Source organism: Corvus hawaiiensis, chromosome 10 (genome assembly GCF_020740725.1).
Source record: "Corvus hawaiiensis isolate bCorHaw1 chromosome 10, bCorHaw1.pri.cur, whole genome shotgun sequence".
Taxonomy (NCBI): Eukaryota; Metazoa; Chordata; class Aves; order Passeriformes; family Corvidae; genus Corvus; species Corvus hawaiiensis.
This window is the reverse complement of record NC_063222.1, coordinates 27,349,053-27,374,438: the sequence shown is the minus strand read 5'-3', so window position 1 is coordinate 27,374,438 and position 25,386 is coordinate 27,349,053. Positions and strand designations below refer to the sequence as shown.

The window sequence follows — 25,386 nt, the reverse complement described above, 5'->3', positions numbered from 1 at the left end:
TGGCCCTATTAGAGTTAATAGGAGTTTTGCGTTTGACCTCAACAAGGTCAAGGATTTTACCCAAGGAATATTAGTCATCAGCATTGGGATGAATTAGAGGACTTGTCAACAAGAAGCAGGCAAGGTTAGTCCCATGGGTAGCTGAGCTTGGAATTGGAATGGCTGGAAAAATAATGTCCAGCTTATTCCATTTCTCCCCGTGCTGCATGCGAGGCCTGTGTGCGATGCCTCAGCGTTTCTCGCCTGCTCTGTTCCATTGCTGTCAGACACGCTGGGGAATGCTTTGTTCGGGGGGCAGGGGGAATTGTGGGGTAAAATTTCCTTGGAAAGCTTCCTGGAGCTGGGCTCAGCTCTCACAAACCAGCCCTGGGAAGGCAGGGTTGGTGCACAGCCTACGGTTCTTGTTTCCAGGCAATCCCATCCAGCAGAGCCCATGGAAGCGCAGGGGGCTCGGGGGGTGCATACCCGGCCAGCACCGCGGCGTGGCCTTGGAAATTCCTGCTGGGATTTGAGAATGTGACCCACCTGGGCCTTAGTCAGCACAGCAAAAATGGCAGAGAAATTGGAATTTGTGTTTCCAAGCACAGGCTGTTAGCACCAGGGAGGGAACAATGATTTAAGCAGGAGGTTTGTGGGTGAAGGCTCCTGTTTGTCCCTGGCTCCGGAAGGTGTGATCCCACCATCGCATTCAGGCGTGGATGTGCCTGTCTGGGCAGGAAAACCTGACCAGCACGGCCTAGGTGTGATCAGAAGGAGCTGTTCGCAAACACTTCACAAGAAGGAACACAGGAACTTTTCAGGGAATAACAGAACCAAATAGAGTATTTGAAACACAAATGATTTGCTTGTGAGCAAGAAAGAAGTTTAGCCCAAGTAGTTAAATTTGTTACAGCAATCAGTGATTACCTATCATTTGCCTGGCTAAATATCACTACATTTCATATTTATCTTACAAACTTTTACCAGGGAACTGCCTCATTCTCCATGTTCCTCTGAGCTGCAGAAACCAGTGTTGTTCCTCGTGGTGTAACTGGGCCTGGGAGTAGCCAGAAGCGCCGCTTTCCCTTCAGGAATCCCAGACCGGTTTGGGTTGGAAGGACCTTAAAGCTCATCCAGTGCCACCCCTGCCGTGGCAGGGACTCCTCCCACTGTCCCAGGCTGCTCCAAGCCCCAATGTCCAGCCTGGCCTTGGGTACTGCCAGGGATCCAGGGGCAGCCACAGCTGCTCTGGGCATCACCGACACATAGAGTTCTGAAGGAAGGAAGTGAATCACATTTTCCCCTTTTCCCCCCAGCAGCCTGTGGCCTGACAGTCTATTCCTCATTTCCCTTCTCCTAGCAGTCCTCCCAGAAGGAAATCACCACAGCCACCCCTGGAGAGCGCGGGGAGGCTCTGGGGCCGTGCTTTGCAGCTTGTTTTGGAGTGGCGATCACGGCTGCTGAGACATTCCTGGCAACTCTCTTGGCCCGCTGTACATCACAGAACAATTCCTGCTGGCAGGGACCTCGGGAAGGGCATCCAGCCCGACTCCCTCTGGCAGCAGGGATCCAGCGCAGTAGATTCCCCAAGGACTGCACGCAGCTGGAAGCCAGCTCGTCCCACCACTGCTCCCACCCTGCCAGAGGATACTGCTCCCGTGCTGCCTGGCCCAGGGCTGGGCCCAAGTTCCGTCCCCTGTGCAGGAGTGAGAGGTGACGAGCCCCAGGTGTGAGCCAGCCCTTCCCTGGCAGAGCCCTGGCATCGTTCCCATCACCGCAGCGTCACGCGGGCGAGGCAGCGCTGCCCCAGCCCAGTTGTTCCTGGGTGTTCTTGAGGCCACACACTCACCCAGACTGGCATCCCTGAAGGGTAACCAGGATGTGGCACCAGAGGCATGGGGCACATCAGCTCCTTCAGGAAAACATGGATTATTGTCCTTGCAGAAACATGTTCATCGAAGTGGGAGCCAGTATTCTGAAGGATTTGTTTCCTGGAGAAGTGGTGGTGATCTGTGAAACTCAGGTTTGGAAATTGCTCACATTGGGGAGTGCTCAGGTCTGGATTTTGGTTTGGTTTTCCAGCGTTGGGCTCAAGTTAAATCCTAAAGCTGGGTCTGTGCCCCCAGTAGGTGGAAGGTACTGGGGGTGCTGGTTTGGACTGGGAGCTCTCCTCCATGGCAGAGTCCTGGAGCTGTGGGCTCTGAGGGGGTGTTTGCATCCAGTCCTTTTTCCAGGATGTGCCCAAGGACCCTCAGTGAGCTCTCAGTGTTGTCATTGCAAAGGACCAGGATGGGTTCTGCAAGAATGAGCAACAGAGAAAATACTGCACAACCAGAGCTACCAACATGTTCCTGGTGGATATTTGAATCCAAAATGTTTTGGATATTTAAATCCAAAGTGTCTCGATATGTGTTGTTTGAAAAAGAACCAATAAAAGCTATTTATACATTTGCTTGAGAAGTCCCCTGCTCTCATTCTACACTCGATTGATGATCTCTGTGTTTCTGCTTTTAGGAGGGTGACTGGAAGAAGTTGCCAGCTGAATTTCTCTTTCATTTTCCTCCAAGTTTTAATTGAAGTCAGGAGAAGTGTGGCTGAGCTCCCTATTTTAGGGAATTATTTCCTGGCACAGCACCCGGGGTGTCTCTAACTCCAGAGCAATGCAATCCATATTGTTCCCATCACACTGAGGTTGAAAGGAAGGATGTGAGTGCCCGCTGAGTGCTGGTGCCCAGCCTGGGGCCAGCAGGGGACGCAGAGCTGTGTTTGTCCCCCACACGAGGTGCATCGATGACATCCTTCAGAGGTGGCAGACTGAGGCTTGGCTCCAAGGGTAGGAAACACGGAGTATTTTGTCTGTAAAAGTTGGTTTTGATGGCCGACTCACCGTTAGCACTGAACTCATCCCAGGGTGGGTGAACTCCGGGTGAATTACAGGATGTAATTTGAGCGCTCAAGGCCATAAATCCCCAAGTTCTCACCTATAAATTAACTTCATTCTCCACAGACTCAGTGGTTTGTCCTGTGGGCAAGGTGAGGATTTGTTGGTCCAGGTATTGAAAATTAAATGGATGAAATCTCCTTTCCTCATCTGCCAGGCCTCCTGTGGAAATTCCCATCGTGTGTCTGTCTTCACCCTTGCCCTGCTGCCTGTTCTGTGGTGGGTTTCTGTATCTTCTGTGACTAAATTTAGCTTTAACAAGGTTCTTCTGATCACTTTGCCACATTCCAGGATCTGACATCTGTCTCCATGTTTTAGCTGATACAAGGATTTTCAGGAATTTGAACATTTCACATCTTTCCCAAGAGCACTGGAAAGTCTGGAGCCAGTTTTGAGCCTTTTGGTTTTACTACCCACCCCACACTCCCTGTGCTGAGCCCACGGGTGGCCTCAGCGTCTTCCTGCAAGTCCCCTGGAGCAACACTGTCCCCTGGGGCCACCACAATGGGAAATGATTAAAAATTATGGGAAAAAACCAAGCAGGGGAACACAGAGATCCCCAGGAGTGCAGGCAGCCAGAAAGGGAGACACAGAGGAAGCAAACAGCCTTTAAAGTTCAGCCTGATTTCCCTTTCCCTGTCCGTGGCAATTCCTTGCGCTGGCACAGCTCCAAGGTCCAGGGTGTTTCTCCCCAGAAGGTTTGAGGGTGTTTGGATGGATCAGGTTGAGAACCCCCTCTGTGGAGCTGCCAGCTCCTGTGAGGCCCGGGCAGCCCTGGGCCCTGACCTGGCAGCAGAGCTCGGGCACTCCCGTGCTGCCAGGAACTCATTTTGCCTCATTCTAATTTGGGTAAATGCTCATTCCCAAACATTGGCATCTTACCTGTCAGGATAACAAATTACAGAGCTCTGGCAGCCGCAGAGACAAACACCAGGAACACTCAGAGCTTGTAAGGGATCTGACTCCAAGGACAAACATTTGCATTTCATGGGACAAGATTCCCAGCTTTGAGCCATAAACCTGCAGAGCAACCTCACCAAGGGAGCAAGAACCGAACCACCCTGGTGGATCCCTCAGATCCCACTCCCTCCACACCTTTTCCAGCCTCAGGCCCATCCTCCTCCTCACACACTCCACAGGCAGACTGGGGCAAGGCCAGGAGCATCCCTGCTCCAAACCTGCACCCACTCAGTGGAAGGTACGGAAAAAAGCATTTTTTCCTCATTTTTCCACATTTCCCACAACCATGTTTTGCCAAAGATACATTTTGCTAGGTTGGAAAATTTTGATTTTATTTCTACTCAGCCTTGAGTGATCTCTGAGCTCATTTCTTTGCTTGCAGACCTCTCCTTCCTTTTTCCCCCCCTGTTTTCCTTTCAGTCTCTTCTACAGCGCTTCCTCCACTTTGGAATCATTTGAAAGTAACAAAGAAAATCAAACAAACTGGGAATTTTCCAGATTTGCAGAAATTTTGAAAAGTTACAGAATGGAGAAGAGAAAAAAGAAAAGGAAAATCTAAAAATTACATTCAGTTACAAAGTAGAGCAAAAGCAGGAAAAAGAGGGGAAATCAAACCAGTTAAATATTTAAAATTATTTTCCAGCTGTACAAAAATCTTTCAAATTGCCCAATTTAAACCTGAAAGCAGCAGCATGGACACATAGAAACAATAAAATGATAAAGTCCACTGGGATTAAATAAGGAAAATTAACTTTTTACATCCAAGTGTTTGAGGAAAGCAGAAAGTCCTCATTCCTGGAATTCTCTTGGCAGTGTCAGAGACCTGGTGCACCTCAGGCCGAGGAGTTGGCTGTCTAACCACGTTCCCTGGCTCTCAGGCCACCAGGCTGAAGAAAAACCCCTGGATTTCTGCCAGGAATGTGGCAGCTGCTCCTGCACCGGGCAGTGTCCCCGTGCCAGGGCACGCTCCCGGTGGCACTGGCTCCCCGGAGGCGTCCTTGCCCTGCCGGCCCTCTGGCTCTGCAGGCAGCTCTCCCTGCTCCCTGTGGCTGTCCCACAGCTCCTGGGGCCACAGGGTCTGGGGGTGGCCTTGTGGCCATCCCGCGGTGCCACGCAGGTGTGGTTTGGTGGCCCCAGGGCTGCAGGCAGGTGGTGGGTACAGACAGGTGTTGGTTACAGGTGTTGGTTACAGGTAGGTGGGTACAGGTAGGTGGTGGTTACAGGTAGGTGGTTACAGGTAGGTGTTGGTTACAGGCAGGTGTTGGTTACAGGTAGGTGGTTACAGGTAGGTGGTGGTTACAGGTAGGTGGTGGTTACAGGTAGGTGGTTACAGGTAGGTGGTGGTTACAGGCAGGTGTTGGTTACAGGTAGGTGGTTACAGGTAGGTGGTGGTTACAGGTAGGTGGTGGTTACAGGTAGGTGGTTACAGGCAGGTGTTGGTTACAGGCAGGTGTTGGTTACAGGTAGGTGGGTACAGACAGGTGTTGGTTACAGGTGTTGGTTACAGGTAGGTGGGTACAGGTAGGTGGTGGTTACAGGTAGGTGGTGGTTACAGGCAGGTGTTGGTTACAGGTAGGTGGGTACAGGTAGGTGGGTACAGGTAGGTGGTGGTTACAGGTAGGTGTTGGTTACAGGCAGGTGTTGGTTACAGGTAGGTGGGTACAGGTAGGTGGTGGTTACAGGTAGGTGTTGGTTACAGGTAGGTGTTGGTTACAGGTAGGTGGTGGTTACAGGCAGGTGTTGGTTACAGGTAGGTGGGTACAGGTAGGTGGTGGTTACAGGTAGGTGTTGGTTACAGGCAGGTGTTGGTTACAGGTAGGTGGTTACAGGCAGGTGGTGGTTACAGGTAGGTGGTGGCCTCGTGGCTCTGGCGCTCGCGGGCCTGTGCCACGGCCACGTTGAGGCACTGCAGCCACTCCTCGGCGTTCTTCTCGTCCTTGGCTTTGAACACGTAGCTCCTGCTGTCCGTGAAGATCTCGAAGGCCCGGGGCAAGCTCCGGTCCCGCCGCTTCTTTGCCACCACTTTGACGCTCTGCACTTTGCTCAGCTCAATGGGGCACTCGTCGGGGTCGTCCTTCTGGAACACAGGGGACAGAGCAGAGTTCACCTGGGGCAGGAGTCACCCACCAGCCAGCAAACAGCTGAGGGCTCTTGGGAGTGTCCCAGGCCAGCTTGGAGGGGGCTTGGAACAACCTGGGATAGTGGAAGGTGTCCCTGCCATGGCTAGGGGATGGAATGAGATGGGCTTTAAGCCCTCTGAAAGTTGAGGACGCAGCAGTGACAGCTCCTGTGCAGCACGTTGGCTGTGGCTGTCATGTCCCTTGCTCTCCCCTGCCATGCACTTTGCGAGTGGAAGAATTACCACGGGCAAAACTGGGGGGTAAAAGCCTCTGGGAGTGGTGTTGGGGAGCAGGGAAAGGGAGCAGTGCAGCTGGTGGGCTGTGACTCACGGATTTGCCCTTCCGGAACAGCAGCTGGTTGCCAGCCAGGGTGAAGTAGCGCGTTTTCCACCTCTTGATAAACTTCCAGCGGACCTGCTTCTCCTTCAGCTTGCCCTCCATCAGGGGCTGCCCGTCCTGGTTCATAACTGCGGAGGGGAACACACGGCCAGGGTCAGTCCTGCCCTCCCTTTGCCCCAGCCAGAGGCTTGAGCTGTGCTGCAGGAAGGCTGTTCTGCCTTCCTCACTTTCCTCAGCTCTCACGTCACAAAGACAGCTCAGCCCTCAACCATGTCCTGCTGGGGAGGCCAAGCAGATGGAGCTGACAGCTCCCTCTTCCATCTCTTTTCCCTCAGCCATCCCAAACTTCTCCCCACCACTACACCTCCCAGTTGTTCCTCAGCCCTGTGATAACCATTTCTGGCCTTGGGCACTGCCAGGGATCCAGGGGCAGCCCCAGCTGCTCTGGGCACCCTGTGCCAGGGCCTGCCCACCCTCCCAGGGAACAATTCCTTCCCAGTGTCCCATCTAACCCTGCCCTCTGGCAGTTTAAGCCCTGACATCTCCTAGTGGTCTCTTTTTCCTTTCTCTTCTATCTTCACACCGACAGCCAGGTCGCAAAGGACCAGACAGACTGGAGGGCAGTGCAAGGCATAGGCAACCTGAGAACAGATGTTTTTGGATGGGATATTTGCCCTGGAGCCCATCCCAGCATGTGTCAGAGGGGCAGTCATCCCTGGCTGGCCACTCTCCTGTCCCTCAGCCTCCACGTCCATCCAGCCCTGCTTTTCCTTCAAAGCCGTCTGCAGCTCCTGGGCCCAAAGGCCGGTGAGGATGGAGGTGAGCGGGGTGCCCAAGTGCCACCCAAGGGAGTGCCAAAGGCTTTATGGCTTTTTGGGCACCCACCTCCTGTCTGGAAGAGGGCAAACCAAGGCCAGCACAAGGCATCAGCTGTAGATGAAGGATGTGTCCTTCCCCCGGCGTTGTTTTCCTTGGCAGCGGGGTGGGCGGGGGGTGCAGCGTGGACTTGTGCAATTTCCTCAGGAAAGACCGTAAATATTCCTGTCTCTGCAGATAGGGAGCGTTTGGAAGGAGATGGATGAATGAAAAGGGGGTTGGCAAAGCCTCAGCGCCGGGGGGGAGCTGCAGCTGGGATTTCCACGACAGGAGCAGGCCGTGCTCTGCTCCACGCAGCCACTTCAGCCCTGACCCCACAACTGTTCTGCACATTTTTGAGCCAGCACCGATGTGCTGGGTCACAGCACCCAACCTGGCATGGGACAGAGTAAAGCAGAGGGTTGCTTTCTCCCTGTATGAATGTTGTCACTGCAAAAGGGGACAAATTCACCAGGAAGCTGGCTTGGGGCTGCACCCTCTCCCCACATGCTCCTTAGTGGGACAGAGCCACGTTTTAGTGTCCCCCTTACTAAAAACTTTGCAATTTTGTTAAATACTGTTCTCTGCCTGGCTCCTGGTCCCACAGGAACATCCTCAATCCCACTCCAGAGCAGTAGGAACAGGCTTTAACCAAACTAAGAGGGGTAAAGCACAAAAGGCTCAGGGGCCAGATGATACTGAGATAGTTTGTGGTCAGGGGCACAACATGAGAAAGGAAGTGAATGTGCAATTTTGGCCTAAAGTGAATTTTTATGGCCAACATCTTTCAAACCCAGGATTTGCTAAGAAATGTTGATCTCTCTTTAAGGAGCCAGTGGCTTTAGGCAGTGCTATGAGAGGACTTCTCCTGGGTATCCACTAAGAAGCCTGTGGGGAGTTCTGATGGCAGCTTCCAGAGCGGCTGTAATGAATCCGATGCCAGCATGTCTGAGGGGCTGATTAGGAGAGAGATATTCATGCAAGATAAGAATGGAGCTCTTTTCCAATATTTTTCTAAGTCCTTCTGCTTGTTTTCCTTGCGGTTGACTTCACAGAATCCCAGAATAACTCAGCTGGAAGAGAGCTTGAGGGGTGTCTCCTCCAGGCTCCTGCTCCAAGCAAGGTCACCCACGGGATCAGACTGGGTTGCTCATGGATTTATCCATGTGGGACTTGAAAAATCTCCACATCATCTCTGGACAAGCTGTTCCAGTGCTGGATATCCTGATGGTGGGAAAGCTCTCCCTTGTAGGGAACGGGAACCTCTCCTGCTCCAGTTTGTGTCTCACCCACAGTGCTGACAAGGGCCTGGCTCTGTCTCCTGGGTGATCTCCTTAATCATCAAAAGTTATTTACTGTAATATCGAATCCTGGAATGCTTTGGGTTGGAGGGACCTCAAAGCCCACCCAGTGCCACCCCTGCCATGGCAGGGACACCTTCCACTGTCCCAGGCTGCTCCAAGCCCCAATGTCCAGCCTGGCCTTGAGCACTGCCAGGGATCCAGGGGCAGCCCCAGCTGCTCTGGGAATTCCATCTCAGCCCCTCCCCACCCTCACGGGGAGCAATTCCTGTCCAAATATCCCATCTAAATATCTCCTCTTTCAGTTTGAAAAGGTCATGAAATACCCAAAGGTCTTGAAATACTCATTTTTTCTTAAATCATCTCAATATAGACACACTAACTCCAGCTTAACCCTGAGTAGTTCCCGTTGATGTGTCTGTTGGAATTTTCTATTTTCCATCTTGCTTTCTTTGCAGAACTACAACACATCCAGCTCTAAGTAGGTTGGGTACTGAATAAAAAGTTGAAAACCCTCCAAACTCTTCCAAGATGAACTTGAGGCAGATAAAACCCAAAGCTTTAAATCTTGCATTTGATGAAACATAAAATCCTCCACAAGAATTCGTGAATGATCTCAGTGATAATAAACTCCTATGAACGTGAAAGAATGGAATGTGTGGCAGATAAATGCAATTAACCTCGGGGAATATGGATTCACTCTCTTCCATTAATCACCACATTGGGTTTTGCTGAAAACCTGGAAAGAAAACATCGCTGGATGCCACCTTTTATGATCTTCCAGTGAGCATTAGAGCTGGGCTTCTTCATTTCCCTGGATAATCGGCACTGCTGGAGGGAGATAAATGTATTCCCAAGTTAATGTGCTGTAGGCTTTTCCATGGCGTTGCAGTTTCCCAGAAGAATTCGGAAGCACCCTCAGTTTTCCCAAATCCTGACTCCTTGCCCCTGGCTCCTGTGCAGCCCCTGGGATCCCTGCCTTGCTCTGTGAGCTTCCAGGGGGGGAATGTGCTGTGATTCCCCCTGTGCAGCCCCCGGGATCTCTGCCTTGCCTCTGTGAGCTTCCAGAGGGGGGAATGTGCTGTGATTCCCCCTGTGCAGTCCCCTGGGATCCCTGCCTTGTCTCTGTGAGCTTCCAGGGGGGGAATGTGCTGCAATTCCCCCTGTACAGCCCCCTGGGATCCCTGCCTTGCCTCTGTGAGCTTCCAGGGGGGGAATGTGCTGTGATTCCCTCGCCGGCTCTCCGGTGGTTTTGAGGAATGTTTTGTGCCAGAGCGGGTGAAGCCCAGCTCTCAGTGCAGGGGGTTGTGTCGGAATGGGGCTCCCAACAGCCAGCTTGTCCCAACAGGAGGAATCCTCGCATTGTCCAGCATTCCAGATGCCTCGTGGCTGTGCTGGAATGGCCACGACTGGAACACACGACGGAGTGAGCTGGTGCTGCTCCCTCTGAGAGCAGGGCACCTACGTGTGTGTGGGCAGCTGAGCAGGATTTGTGGGAATGCTCCTCCTCAGTGGCAGGAAAAGCCAATTCAGGGTGATTTAACAGCACTGCTGGAAAAGTGTGGTTGTACAAGACATGCTCTGGAACCAGAAGAATGCCTGAGAAAGAGCCAAACTTTCTCTAATTGTCACCGTGGGTGCATCAACCACTTTGCTTCAGCCTAACTGGTTCTTTCCACACAGGATCAGCTTCCAGCTCCAAAAACCCTCCCAGCTACAGCCAAACAGGAATCATTCATCACAGAATCATGGAATGGTCTGTGCTGAGAGGGACCTTAAATATCTCATTCCACCCCTGCCATGGTAGGGACACCTCCCACTGTCCCAGGCTGCTCCAAGCCCCAATGTCCAGCCTGGCCTTGGACCCTGCCAGGGATCCAGGGGCAGCCACAGCTGCTCTGGGAATTCCATCCCAAGGCCAGGTCAGGGCTTTAAGGCAGTGTTTGCCCGAGTCTGGAGGATAAATGGCAAATTGCAACACGGCATCCAAAAAATGCAACAAAACCCCACATGAACCAAACCCAGCAGACAATAATAGAAAAAGAATTTGCCTCTGAATTCCTTCTTCAACAGGAATTTGGTTGCTAAACAGCATTGCTGAGAGGAAGAAATTGCTTTCTTGTCTCTCAAAAGTATTTCAGATTTCAAAGGGTCTTTCCCACTCCGGAATGAAAATAAAAGATGTTTCACAGCCTTTAAATTCCCTGCCAATCCAAGGAGACCCCCAAATCCTTTCTTGTGTCAGATCTTACAAACCCAGAGAGACCCTGCAGGGTCTCCCACTCTGCCACGAGCCTTCCCAGCTGCCACAGCTCTGCATCACCAGTACAAAGGTGGAGTTGTCATTCTCTGCAAATTTTTATTCCACTGAGCTCCCTCTTCCACGTTCCTTTCCTCAGCTTCCATGTGATCCATTCGAGGACTTTATTTGCTTGGTTTTCTAAAGGCCTTTGGAGCTCAGAAGCAAATCATGATACTCAAAATGAGCCTTACAAGAATCCTTTTAAACTGAGACAAAGAGAGCAATTGCTCATGAACAGGACAGTCACAGCCAGGAGAGCAATAGGGAGGCAAGGCTGGACTGGTTCAATGTCTTTGGAAATTCACACCAAAGTGATTTCATTAAGCTTTGACATTTTAAGCAAGAGATTCGTGTTCCTCATAGCTCGACAGCACTGATGTGATGGAGAAACCACGCTGAGACCACTGTGGAGGTGAAGCTCTAACTCAGAGCAAGATTCCTTTTCTGGCCCTGGAGTCCCATGGCAGCTGGGGAGGGAGGAGATGCTCAAACCCTCACGGAATGAGCATGGGCAGCCTGGCCTGCAGCAGCAGCTGGGCCACTCCTGCAAGACTTCGGGGTAGATGCAGTCCAGAGAGACACTAACTGTTAAAATAAACAGCTGAAACAGCCAATTATTCAAAAACCTGGCCAAAATAGTCAAAATTCTTGGCCAGGATTGGTCAGACTTTTGCAGAGTGGCAGAAAGCATCTAAGAACAAGACATTCCCCTGCCTGCCAGGGCACTGATCTGAAACACATGGGTGCCAGAAAGCTTCAAAAGCAGGGCACCAGGATATTTCACCTGGGAAAAAGGTTATTTTTTCCTATTTTCCACTCACCCTGTTTTCCAATACAGCTGAAGCATTATGCCTTAAAAACACTTAATCACCATGTCCCTAAGGAGATGGGCACTGCGGATTAAATTATATTAAAGCAAATAATTCTGAGAGTGAAGATGGCAGCAACCAGCTGTTGTTTCTATGCCAACATCCCCTGACTTGTGGCACCTGGGCGGGCTCCAGAGGACCTGGGATGTGGTCCAGGAGATGCAACTCCTTTATCTGGACACTACAGAGTGGGTGCAGAGCCCTCCCACTCGCCAGGGGTCAGGGATGGTGCAGATTTGGGGTTGTGTCCCTCTAAGCACACACCAAGTCAAGTTTGGGCCTGACTCTCACTGAAGATGAGTTTAATGGAGAATTCTAATTAAAATAGACACTGGAAAGTTTGGTTTCTCCTTTCCCCACCATAACCAGACACCCAGCATGACCTGTGAGCTTCACCCCATCCATTCCAGCCCACCTGTGACAGAGGCAGGAGCCCTGTACCTGTTGCCTTCTCGGGGTTGTTGCACATGAAGCACTGCCAGGCTCCTGCCTCCTCGCTGTACCCGAATAAGTCAAAGAACCTCGCTTCCTCCAGGTGCATCTGAACATTCTCCAGGTCCTGGGACAGGAGGAGAGAAACCAAACTCGTGAGGTGAAGCACTGCTCAGCCACCTGCTCGGAGCCCCAAATCCAGAGGGATACAGAGGCTCCTTCCCACATCTCCTGCAGAGGGACAACTGCCAGGGCAATGTGCTGGGCAGGATGGGTCTGTCTCTCCACCAGCAGCAGCAGCTGAGCCATAAATAATGGATTAGGGAGGCAAGGGATGGTCTGGGATTTGTTTCTCCTCTCCCACGCCGCTGTCAGCAGCCAGGCCTGTTTTCCAGCAGCTGAACCACCTTGGAGCACGAGTGTGATGAGGAGAGACTGAGGGAGCTGGGAAGGGGCTCAGCCTGGAGCAAAGGAGGCTCAGGGGGGACCGTGTGGCTCTGCACAAGTCCCTGACAGGAGAGGGCAGCCGGGGGGGTCGGGCTCTTCTTCCAAGCAATAAATGATAGGACAAGGGGAAATGGCTCCAAGTTCTGCCAAGGGAGGTTCAGGTTGGATATCGGGAAAATTTATTCATAGCAAGGCCTGCCCAGGGCAGTGGTGGAGTCACAGGAGGGATGTGTGGATGTGGCACTTGGGGACATGGTCAGTGGTGGCCTTGGCAGTGCTGGGGAATGGTTGGACTCGATGGTCTGGGAGGGCTTCTCCAACCAAATGACTCCACGGTTCCATTACCCCAGCCCTCCCCCAGGGATGTTTCAGTGCCCCAGAAGGGTCTCTGCTGACACCCTGCTGCCCCACGGGATCCCCACCAGAGCAGAGTGATGAGCCAGGGCAGTGGCACTGTGTACCCACAGACAAACACCTGGTTTGCTCAAAGGAACACCCCTGAGTTTGGGAAAGGCAGAGGATTCTCACTGTGAGGTAATTCACGCCACTGCAAAATTCAGTGTGTTTTAAAGCCCGTGATTTGATGTAACACCAGACTGTGATCCCACACCTAAACAAACCTCGGTGTTCAGTAACAGCAGCCAAGTCCCTCACTTGGGGAGGGACACTGCCAGCCCTCAGAACCCCTCCCGTGTACTGGTGTGGGGTCTCACAGAGCCGAACACCGCCCTGCAGTCCAAGGAAAACACGGATTTACGCAGTCAGGGGGGAGACACCGTCCCCTGCCAGGGCTCTTAGTCCATCACACTGCACAAGGCTGTGGAGGGATGCAGGATTCCAGCCTTTCCAGAGCAGCTGTACTCAAGGAGAGGCAGCACAGCACGGTCAGTGGCTTGTCCTGCCCCCAGCTCCTGCTGTGGCACCCTGGGGGACACAAGATGGGCAAAACAATGGCACTGTAGTCCCTGGCCTGGGCAGGACATTACAGGACACAGGGATGAGGCTGCACACAAAGCCTGGGAGCTTCCCCATCCCGTGAAAAAATCTGCTGATGGTTGCAAGGAGCCAACTCCAGCCTGAAAGAGAGCAAATGCCACTGAAATATCAGTGCAGAAATCTGCCTGTTCCACTCTGCACTCGAGCACGCTTGAAATAACCTGCAAGGGGCCACTTATTTCAGGAGGGGAAGCCTGGGGGAAAGCCTAATTGGAGAGAAGAGATTTATCTCACCCCCTTGCTCCATCACCTTGAAAACCTCGAGTCCATTGTGCCAGCGTGGCCCTTCCTTCTGCCACGTGAACCGAGGCAGCCACGGAGAAAGGGGAGAACAGAGCAGCCCACGGCTCCAAAGTGTTCATTCTGCTCTTGCAAGGCTGAGCAACAAAGGAGCTCTGAGGGCATCATGGGGGGCTCATAAAGCAGTCACCATCTCAGCACTGCCACAGGGGAGCCAGCACAGCCCAGCCCAGCCCGGGCACAGACGGGACTTTGATAAGGAGCCGTGGAGAACCCGGCGGAAACCTGGGAGGATGCACATCTGGAAGTGCTTTGCTCCTGGCACGTCTCGAGCCGTGTTGAATAAATGTTTTCTGTGGCATGAAGGGGCTGCCCAGTGAAACACGGCGTGCTCTGTGGGAGCCAGGTCCTTGCTGCAGCTCCTGGCTGGCTCAGGGATCACCACAGTGCTGCATGTCTGAGGATACTGCTCAGAATTCAGTCTGGAGTAGAGCACTGATGTCAAACATTAGTCTCCAGGTTTGAAAAATGCTTTAGAATCCGTATTGGAAAAAAGTTTATCACCTCCCACTGTCCCAGGCTGCTCCAAGCCCCAATGTCCAGCCTGGCCTTGGGCACTGCCAGGGATCCAGGGGCAGCCCCAGCTGCTCTGGGCACCCTGTGCCAGGGCCTGCCCACCCTCCCAGGGAACAATTCCTGCCCAATATCCCATCCCACCCTGATAAAGCATTTCAGACTCTGCTAGAAAATGCATAAAACTTAGTATCAAATACAGCAGACAATGCTGATGCTGCATTTGCATCAACATGTTTCAAACCATTTAAAATGAAAAGTGCTGTGCTTAATGAAGCAACCACACCCTCAGAGTTTTGCTTCCTGGAATAACATTAACAAATACAATAATTTTGTCCAGTAATTCACAATATTTGAAGTCCTGTTAGCAATGGGAAGAACTTCTGAGACGACAAATTCCCATTATGGCAGAAGCTGAGGAAAACAAGGATCAGGTCAAGCAGGAAATGTCCCAGGCAGATTTTTTTGAAATGCAAAAGCTTCATTCCCAGAAAACTGAATGGAAATTGCACTAGAAACAAACTTGTGTTCTTAGTAGTAAACAAAACCAGAACAAACTCTGGTTCTGTATTCATGAACAAAACCAAAACAGAAAGAAAATCCCGCAGCAAACGGCCAGGACTGGACCCTGAGCAGGTCGGGTGTGCTCCAGCTGTCCCAGGGCTGCTGGGCAGCCGCAGCTCCCCGGCTCCAATCACTGCTGGATTCCCCAACCCAGCAGAGATCAGGATCTCCCTTCCAGCTCTGCTGTTTTGGGAACTCTGGGATACTGTCATGGAGCGATGAAAGTTCCCAGAACAGGCAGACTCCCGGATCTGAGCACTTCCAGGCTTATGCACCCCCTGCAGACGAATCCTGTTTGAGGGTGCTGGGCTGTCCTGCAGGCTGTGTGTGCCTGGTGCCCCTCATCCCATCTGTCTGTGGAGGAATCCTCTGCCCTAAGCTCCTTATTCCCCCCAAACTCTTCACGCTGCACCAGCTCTGACTTTGGATGAGTGGAGCTTGGCAGCGGCTCAAGTTGAGCCCGTGCTGAGCAGCAAAGCTGCTCTAATGCCCCTGGATGAGCCAGGCCTGGATTTCAACAGCAGCTCAAATCCTCAGCACAGCTCCTCTGTGTGTCAGTAAAACTGGCCCCAAAGCTGCTCTCAGATGTGGGGGTCCCCCACTCCTGTGAGCCCCAGGAAGGGTTCCCACTTCATCACCACATTATCCTGGGAGTTCAGAAGCTGTTCCTAACAAAACTCTGGTTTTAAATCAGCCATAAACTTGGTAATTTAATCTTATTCCACCAGACATCTTCATGTCCACAATATTCCGAGTAAGAGTGTTTTAAAATCATGTCTGACAACCCTTTTCATCCAACTGAGCTGGATGGAGAGGCTCAGGAATAAATAGATGTTTGTTTCCCAATCCAACAGCGGCCTTTTCCAAGGAAGCTGATTAATAGCCTGGAAACAGCATTCACTGAAATCCTGGGGACAGTAAAGAGCTTTGGGCTGTAATCCCTTCAGCTCATGGGGGTAACTAATGGCACATGTGCAGACAGACAGTTCCATAAAACCCAGGGCTGTGTCTCACTAGGTGAACTTCCAAGGGCTGCCCAACACCCCACAGCAGCAGCTAAGCTGAGTCTAGAGCTTGAGACTGTGAGCAGGAAAAAACCCACGTGCAGCATCCCTGGTTTTTCATTGCAAAGGTTTCAAAATGCAGGGCAGAGTCCTTCTCCTATTTTCATTTGTGAGGAAAAGGAGCCCTTACCTTTTGGTGTGGGAACGTGGACTGGATCATGGCAGTCTCAAAGCTGTGTGTCCCCTTGAGCTGTGTCTTCTCCCACAGGGCCTTGAGGACTTGCACTGAGTCGCTTTGTACGGACAAAGGTTCTGCAAACAGGCTCTGAAGGAAATGTTGAAAATTATTTCAGGCATTTTTTCACTTGGCCATTACCAGAGAGCATCTTGTTCTTCCAGGGGGACAGCCATGAGAACAGCCAGGGGTTAGTCCAGCTCTCCGTGAGGAGCTCCGATGGATCAATAGGCTCACAACTGGATACAGCACACAGTATCTCATTTCCCTTGGGGATTTTGAAGTTTATTGCACATCCCATGTCTCTGAGGTCTGTGGCTCACTGAGGATTGCCCTCCGATGACCATACACAACCTGGGGTTGTAGTGAAATGTTAATTTATCACCACGAGAGCAGCACTGGCCCCTGTGAACCAGCCTGGGTGAGGTGCATCCCCCTGGGAAAACCTGGCATTCCCAGCCAGAGGGAGGAGATGCTTCACCCCCCTGTGGGTTTGTGTGAGTTTGTTGGGAGCTCCTTCAGCTCTCGGCCCTTGTGCAGCAAGAGCAGAGTTTGTGACTGTGCTGGACAGAGAGTGGGATGAAACACAGGAGGGAAAACTCCCCAGGACACTCTCACCACAGAGTACAGGAGGTTTCAGCACCTGGACACTCGCAGGACAAGATGACTCCTTGTTGGGGTGGGTGCTGTCACCCCCAGAGCTCCCTGAGCCAAAGGACAATGAGCATCCAACCTTCCACCTCCGTGAATGATCCTGGTATTTCAACAGCACCAAGTTCTTTGTTGCATCAACTGCTCAGTGGTACAGGAACACTGTGGCTGAGAGAACACTTCTTCCTCCCCTGTATTTCCTACGTGATCTTTCAATTAAAGAATGCATTTGCATGCAGGAGCCAAGCTAAGAGTGCGCAAACAAATCTGATTTTCCATACTACAGCTATTTGATTTCACAATATGGGCAATGTCTTTTGAACGTGGGATTCCTGGATGGACTTTTTGTCTCCTCTTTCTGAGCAAACCCATCAAGCCTAATCCTGCTGTCCTGCACTAATCATTTCCCAGTTTCCATCCAAGGGTTTTGAAATATAGTAGGACTCTCCATTAATATTTTTTTAATTACCTGACCAGTGTTCTTGAAAAGTATTTATTTCTAGGAACACACACAGGGCAGAGTGATTCAGGCTCTTACATCCACAGCATCCCTCCCTGCGTTGCATTCTGGATAAATCCTGGGTGTTTCCAAGGCTGCCTTAGGATGGGATAAACTGCAGTGAAAGGCCCATGTGTGTTAAGAAACTGAACATGGTGTTTTAATTCAAACCCACCTGTTTCATCCTGAAGTGTGAAAGTGGGGTTCTCTCTTAGTTTCAGACTATTTGTAACCTGTTAGGAAATGCCACACATGTCCAAATACTGGGCTGTACTTGGGAACAGTATTAAACATGGGAAAATCACTTTAGGGCTGGCAGAACAGCTCTGAGCAGATTTACAAATCCTGCTCAGTCCAAACTTCTGCAGGAAAAACCCCAGTGGGTTCTGCCCCTCCACCCTCCTCCTGCAGCCTCGGGGTTGGTGCTGTTCCCCTAAAATCCACTGCCAGCTCCTGGCTGCTTCCAAGGCACCTGGCACTTGCTGGAAGTTTTGCCTGAATGAGGACAACATGGTTTGGTCCCACTTTTTTATCCCCAGACTTTGTAATCTCCTGAGCCAGTTTGAATTTGGGGCATTTACCAGAAATATAAAAACTTATAAAGCACAAAATAACTTCAGCCCCATCGAGCGACTTCCTGAGGGGCTGCAAGGGTCACAAACCACTGCGAATTAGAGGTGTATTTAATGAGTTTAACCATGAAACATTCTTTTCCAAGAGCCACATGCACAGCCCAGAGGTGGCCCTGGTTTGTGTCCCCCTCACCTGCTGGAACAGGAACATGATGTGGATCCAGAGCAGAGGCTGCTGGCTCACCAGGGTGAAGCTGGATTTGCTGTACAGGCAGTAGTGGCCCTTCAGGGGACAGCTGAAGAACAGCTTTGCCATGCAACTCTGAACAGTGTCTGCAAGGAAGCACATGGAATGTTCAAATCAGCTGCAAACCAGAGAGAAAACTCAGTGCCCAGGAGCGGGGTGCCAGAGCCACGGGGGCAACCATTCCCACTCTGGGGGTCTGGGACACTCCTGCAGGTCAGCAGGGCACTGATGTGTCTGCACCCTTAAAGGAGGAGAGAAATTCAGTGTTCAGTGCTTCAGATCTTCCCCAGTAACCCTTTACTGCCAAATGCACGAGGGGCAGCACAGTCCAGCCAGGCTGCTCACTGTCTTTGTGCTTTCTCGTGTGTTTGGGATATCAAACCATCAGATCCATCAAAACTGTGCGTCCCTCAACCTTATTTAAAGGGTTTGTTGGAAAACCCCTGCCCTGTCAGGCCCCAGCCACGAGGGGCTGACACCTGTGGGATCCCTGCTGAGGTGATGGTTTTAACTGGAAATGAAGCCTTGAGATACACAATTCTGCTTTTGCTGAATATTATAGATCATGGAATGGTTTGGGTTGGAAGGGGCCTTAAAGCCCACCCAGTGCCACCCCTGCCATGGGCAGGGACACCTCCCACTGTCCCAGGCTGCTCCAAGCCCCAATGTCCAACCTGGCCTTGGGCACTGCCAGGGATCCAGGGGCAGCCCCAGCTGCTCTGGGCACCCTGTGCCAGGGCCTGCCCACCCTCCCAGGGAACAATTCCTTCCCAATATCCCATCCAGCCCTGCCCTCTCTCCATGTGAAGCCATTTCCTCAGCAAACTCAAACAGCTTTGTCAAAGGATGATAAAATGGTTTCCCCTTGCCAGCTTCTGGAGGGTTTGCTCCCAGCCTCACAGCCATCTGGCCTCTCTGTAGCATTTCTGGCAGATTCCAACAGCCCACTTTTAGGTTTCCTGCATTTTCAGTGACAATCTGACCACTGACACTTTGTTCTGGCAGTGCCTCCTTTTGTACCTCAGGTAAACTCCTTCCTCACATGTCGCACTTCCAGGTGAAATTCTGCATTTATTACATTTCCCTCCCATGTGTTCACGTCTTGATAAGATGAAAAATGTTAAAAACAAGCATTTCTAGCTGGTCTGCTGTTGGACACACAGGCTGCCTCTGCTCTCAGCCTCTCCTCCTCAGGAGATCCAGAAACCGTCTCCACTTAGTCACGTTTTCTCAAAAGCCACAGCTCATTTTTCCAGTTAGGAGATTTTCTTGGAGCATTTTATTCCTTCCCCCTTCTCCCCACGGTGACTCACCAGGACAGCACGAGACTGAGTCACATCCCTGGCCCGTGTGGACCTCCCCACTGCGCTCTCCCACCACGGCCATGGGCAACACGCTCACCCCAGCAGGAAAAAACGGGGCATAAATCCACTGCTCTTGGATCCATGGCATAAAATCCTCTTCTCTTGGATCCATGGCATAAAATCCACACCCTTGGACTACTGGCTATGGGGAAAACTTGAGTTGAATTACCCAATCCTACTGGTTCTTACCCAAACCTGCCAGTGCTCATGTTCAATATAACAGAGGAGTTTGGGAAGCCCAAGGGGTTCACTAGAGCCACCCTAAGTCCTGGGGCACACGAAAGCACACGACAATGTTTCCAAGGAGGCTGTTGACAGATGCTCTTCCACACTGCAGACCCCTCACAGATGCTAAAAGTCCTCCACTCGATGCACTCAACCAGAAATCGAGGCTTGGCCTTGGGCCATGTGTGTGAAAAGCTGATGTTTCACGATGGGAAATGGCTCTTGGCTAAAAGTGACCCTAAACCCTGGTGAAGAGGAGCAAGCAGTCCATCCTTCCTCTTCCCTGGAACACAGCCAGTATTCTTCCAGTTCCAAACATACGGATTGACAAGAAACCTGGGAGCAGAAGGGGCAGAACTCCAGCCCCTGGGGAGCAGCTGAGAAAAGGCACCCAGGTAGGATCATGTTTGATGGGCTGTGAAGGACATTCCTGAATGCTGCAGGCTGAAAAATGACAAAGGATCTATGGAGAGACAGGAACTCCTGAGGAAGTGCTGAGCAAGGTTTTGTGGGTGCCACTGAGGAGCACACGGAGGCTGAAGGCACGTGCCAAAATCAACACAGCTCTAGACCAGAGTCCTTGCTGGCTGAGCAGAACGGTCCTGGAAAACTGCAGCATTCTTTTGTCACTACCCACTGCAGAAAGCTCCTTCCCAGACAATCTCCCAGCCTCTGGAATGAGCTGAGCCATTACTCAGGGCCTTTGTGCTGTGTTTGATGTGCTGAATTTGGCACTGGCTGATAAGAAGCCCGCGTTTGCTACGTGCATTTTTCAGCGGCTTGCAATGAATTACCAGGCTCCATTCATAACAGGGAATATCAGTTATTCCAATGTCAGCGAATCATGGAATCATGGAGTGGCTTGGCTTGGAAGGGACCTTAAAGATCACCTCCTTTCACCCCTGCCATGGCAGGGACACCTTCCACCATCCCAGGCTGCTCCCAGCCCCAATGTCCAGCCTGGCCTTGGGCACTGCCAGGGATCCAGGGGCAGCCACAGCTGCTCTGGGCACCCTGTGCCAGGGCCTGCCCACCCTCCCAGGGAACAATTCCTTCCCAATATCCCACCTAACCCTGTCCTCTGGCAGTTTAAGACCCTTTTCCCCTGTCCTTTCATTGTCTGTCGAGTACTCCTCCTTCCTCAGCCTGGCTTGGCTTGGCAGGAGAGGCCAAGTACCACAAGGAAAGGATTTTAAAGCATGAGAACATGTGAACAGCACCACAGACCCACCCCACACAGTCACCAAAAGCCCCAGAGGACCGACTGAGACCCCAAGGAAACGTTCCTCCAGTGAAGGAACATTTCTCAGCCCATCCCTTGGCAAGGCCCTGCCTTCCAGCAAAGGATAAACAACAACTTGTTTCTCCTGCAGGAAACAAGGGAATATATGCTGCAATTTTAAAGTTCACAACCAAGTGGCTGTGCCTGGGGAGAAGGAACAAAATATAACCAGAAGAATGTCAGTAGAGCTGTTAATTGTTACTTATTCCAGCTCAACATGCTGGGCTAAACCAGGAGGGTACAGAGTCACTGGCTCTGGGAACAATTCATGCATTATTTGATTTACATCGGTAATCCTTTACTATTAAATGAAATCTGTTAATAGGAGTAAAAGTATGCTCATAAATTTCCTAAATAGAATCAAACCCACACATAAACATGGAACCAATAGGAAATGGATGCAACTTTTTAAATTTTGGGTTTAAGCTTTTTCAGCTTCCTCAGTTTCCTTTGCCTGACCCCTTCAGTTTGAGCTACAAAAAGTATGCAAACAAAACACATTTATGGGAGGAGAGGGCAATTTTTAAAGCAGGCAGCTTCAAGAAATGCTGCTTTATATTGTTTTTAACACTACTGACTTTGTGTGCAGGGCATAACTCAGTCCAAAGGTTTCACCTCCAGTGAGTTACACCAACACTAACAGAGAAGACAGGGCTGTAACGGGGGGTGGACACCAACAAGGAGGCACTCAGCACAGACTGAACATCCAAGGGGCAAGTCCAGAGGCTCAGAAGTCATAAAATCATCACAGAATCACTGACTGGGTTGGAAGGTCCCTAAAGCTCATCCTGTTCTACCCCGCTTCCTTCCTCTAGACCAGGTTGCTCCAAGCCCCATCCAAGTCCAAGTCCTCTTGTTGATGCCACCACCCATCAGGAGTGTCCCAGCTGCCAGGTAAAGCCCACCTGGAGAGCAGCCTGTTCCAGGGGTGCTCCCAGGGCAGGGTGAAGCTCCCAGGATGTGTTACAGCTGTGCGAGGGCAGCCACGGAAGAGCTGGTCACGTTCCCAACACCCTCCCTGTGGCACTGGGATTCCTCCACGGTCTGACAACGTCGATCACGAGCACGATGGCCATCCTGAGTGGTGGCACTCCCGTTGCCACTGCCTCCCTCACCTCTGGGATGCGTTTGGAATGCCAGTCCTGCAGAAGAAATGCCAGCTCACGTTTGCTGTGTCCCAGCAGAGCAGCGCTGCTCCCCGGAAACGCTCCCCTGAGCCTCCCCAGCTCTGTGATCCCGCTGAAGGACCCGGGGCCCATCTGTTCCCAATCAGGGTCTGGCCGATGGAATGCTGGAATTTATCAGGCCGGAGCAGGGGTGAGCACTGCAGGGGAGCAATGAGCTTTTCCATCCACGCCGGCATCTGGTCCCCATTACCCCTCAGTACCACATAAAACATAATAACAACCACATGGAGGGCCAGCACGCTGCAACCTGCTCCCCCTGCTGCTCCTCGTCCTGCAGCCCTCTGCCAGCAATCCCACGGAATGTGTGCTGGATGGATCTCCTCCTGCATGGCACCGAGGAGCCAGGAGTGACTGCTGCAAAGTGGTTCTGATATTTTTCGCTGGCTGTCATTGGATGTGGCGTCAGTGAGCGAGGGGGGAATGATTCCACGGTCTGCCAGGGCTCTGTCCTTCCAAAAGGAGCCTGGAGGTGGCAAATCCTTCAGCATCCTTGGCACACAGATATTATCAAATGCTTTCTTCCCAGCAGCTCACTCAACATTCAAAGCTCTGAGCTCTGAGCATTAATGACGGGTTTTTTTATCCAAATCACCTAAAAATCAAGCAGAATTAGAGTGGAAAACAAGGAGCTGCCCTTGTTATAACCACTCCCAAAGGCAGGATACACATGGCCATGACTCTGATCCTCCATTCTGGCAGCTCTGGGATACAAGGAGAGCGAGTCAGAAATCCTCCAGCATGCAGGGGGCACAAGGTGGGAGCAGCAAGGCTGCAGCAGGTGGGGCTGCAGTGGCTCCAGAGCTCCATGCAGGAATCAGGGGTGGTGCCAGGAGAAACTGAGTGGATTCAATCCCAGCTGGATGTTGTGGCTGTCCCAAAACCAGCACTGGGACATCGTAACACCAATTACCACAGAATCATCCCAGAACCTGGGAATGGTTTGGGTTGGAAGGGCCTGGGCTGCTGCCATCAGCAAGATCCTGGAGGCACCAGGATGATACAGGATCCCAACCCACCTGGAAAAATATGGGCTGAGGAAAACTCTGCTGAGGTCCATGAAAGCTGAAGAGCCTGGCAAATACGGTGGTTTGGTTTTTGCCTTTTTTTAAGGAAAAGATCCCCAAGATTAAGAGGCTTCAAGTGATGAACATGATGTAAAAAAATGCCTCAAATTGCTTTAGGTATGCCACAGATGTGGGTCAGGGCACAGGGCTTCACACTAACAAGGAACTGAACCAGTAAATGGATTTTTGTGGGCTTGGGTTCCTCTTTTCTGCCCCAGCTCAAATCCCCTCTCTGACTGCAGAGTTATTCCAAAAAAACTCCCTCATGCACACGAGTCTGGTGTTGCAGCTTGTCTGCTCTGTGAAACGCCCCCGGCTCAGCCCTTTTCTTTAGGATAAAACCTTCTGGCCAACAGCCCAGTCCTAGCACTGCTCCTGCTGTAGGATCATCACCCAATTCACAGCTCTCCCCTGCCCAAGGCACACCCAGCCAAAAATAGTAAATATTAAACAACAGAGCTGACAGGGCAATTTTTCAAGGTCTGTATGAGGCATCTTCAAACTGTCACAGACAGTTCATGGATCCACCCTGACACTTCCTAACCTGCAGCCCTCCCCAGCTGTAAAATCTGACACTCCAGTTAATACTGCATCCATTTGGACGTGGAATATAAATTGAATGAGCTTATAAGTCAACAAGGAGCCTGCAAATCACACCCTGTAAAGCAAAAATACTCTGCGAGGAGTAAGACCTACACAGCAAACATCTGACTCAAGAGCAAGAAAACCAATTTGCAAATCACAGACAATTTAACAGAGCAGAGGTGCCTATTTCGTGTATTTTGAACTCGCCTCTTACAACTTCATTGCATGTTCTCCAGCACCTGGATTGGGGCAGACACTCAGTTAATCCTCCCAGTCATTCCTGATACTGCAAATCTCTTTTCCAGGCTGCAGAGCCCATTTATCTCCACGTGGAGGTTTCTGATTTCCCTCACACTCCTGCAGCCACTCTCCTTTACCCTTCAAGTTGAGGCTCTAATTCATGCAGACAATCCCAGAATGGTTTGGAGTGGAAGGTACCTTACAGACCCTCCAGCTCCTGGGCAGGAACACCTTCCCCCGTGTCATCAGTGCCAGATCTGAGGGGTCCTACAGGAGAATTGGGATATTCCCAAGGCTCTGTCTTCACCAGCACATCACCTTTTGGAGGAGCCTCCAGTCTGTGGTGAAGCAATGAGGGATTCACCCCATTCCCAGACAGGCTGCCCCAGGCCAGACACCACCACCAGCAGAAATGCAAGCAGGGGGTGGAATTCTGGCTAAGAGAGCAGAATTAGGCCCATCATCCCATGGAAATTCTTCTAACTGCCATTAACACCCTGCTGACCCCTGGAGCTGCCACCTGAAATCCCGGGAAAGGCCTGAGCAGGGAAAGGAAATGTTGGGAAATGTGGAGTGCCCTGGTTTGCTCAGCACGGGGCTGTGTTCTTGCAACACATTCTGCCACTATTTCCTTCAAATACTCTGTGTCGTGAGGGGTTGCTCTGAAGCTCCTATCTTTTCATATCTTCCACGTCTTACATATTACATTTCCAGTTCAGACTCCCACACAGCCAACACAGAACCAGCCAACTATGTTCATTAATATTTTCTAATTTTGTTTTTTCTTCTGAGCACGTTGGTGAAATGTAAAACACGCCTTTGAGTGGGCCCTGTTAGAGTTTGGAGCTCTCTGAAGTGCAATAACTGCAGGTTTTTGGAGAGGTTTCTGCAATATCTGAAATATTAACAGAGCTGTCCCCTGTGGAATGAGCTGGGCTGCATTTCTTCAACAGATTTTGAACGAGTCCCATAAATCTCTGCTCTGCACATGTGTCCCTGCTCAAGGAATTTCCCTAGGAATGCTAGTTGAGGGTTTTCAGGAAATTACAATAGTTTGAATGAATTTAGAAGTAGTCATATGCCTGGGATGTATCATAATAGGTATTGCAGAAAGGAAACTGAGCAATACATTTAAAAATATTCAATATATGGGATTTCATTAACGCGGGGTCAGAGCACTCAGCACTTCAAAAGCCACATTGTTCACTCTCATGTTTTCACTGGAATTTTATGGAACACAAGTTTTATCCTTAATTCTACCAAATAACTATTTCAACTACTAAACTTGGAATTTAAGGTATTTAGGAGATTCT

General features: G+C 51.1%; 1 protein-coding gene across 6 annotated transcripts in view; it reads right to left on the bottom strand.

Annotated features, from left to right (window-relative positions):
- Positions 1-4,191: 4,191 nt before the first annotated feature.
- The window catches only part of VEPH1 (ventricular zone expressed PH domain containing 1), a 61,953-nt gene continuing 40,758 nt past the window's right edge, over positions 4,192-25,386 (bottom strand). For 5 of the 6 annotated variants that reach the window (XM_048314317.1, XM_048314316.1, XM_048314318.1 and 2 more), the window contains 5 exons: positions 18,073-18,212; positions 16,113-16,247; positions 12,108-12,225; positions 6,331-6,467; positions 4,192-5,957 (listed from right to left, as the gene is read on the bottom strand). In XM_048314317.1, the coding sequence (XP_048170274.1) occupies positions 5,721-5,957; positions 6,331-6,467; positions 12,108-12,225; positions 16,113-16,247; positions 18,073-18,212 (767 nt within the window). In that variant the 3' untranslated portion in view covers positions 4,192-5,720. The remainder of the gene's footprint in view (positions 5,958-6,330; positions 6,468-12,107; positions 12,226-16,112; positions 16,248-18,072; positions 18,213-25,386) is intronic. The other variant, XM_048314322.1, reaches the window with a different exon arrangement.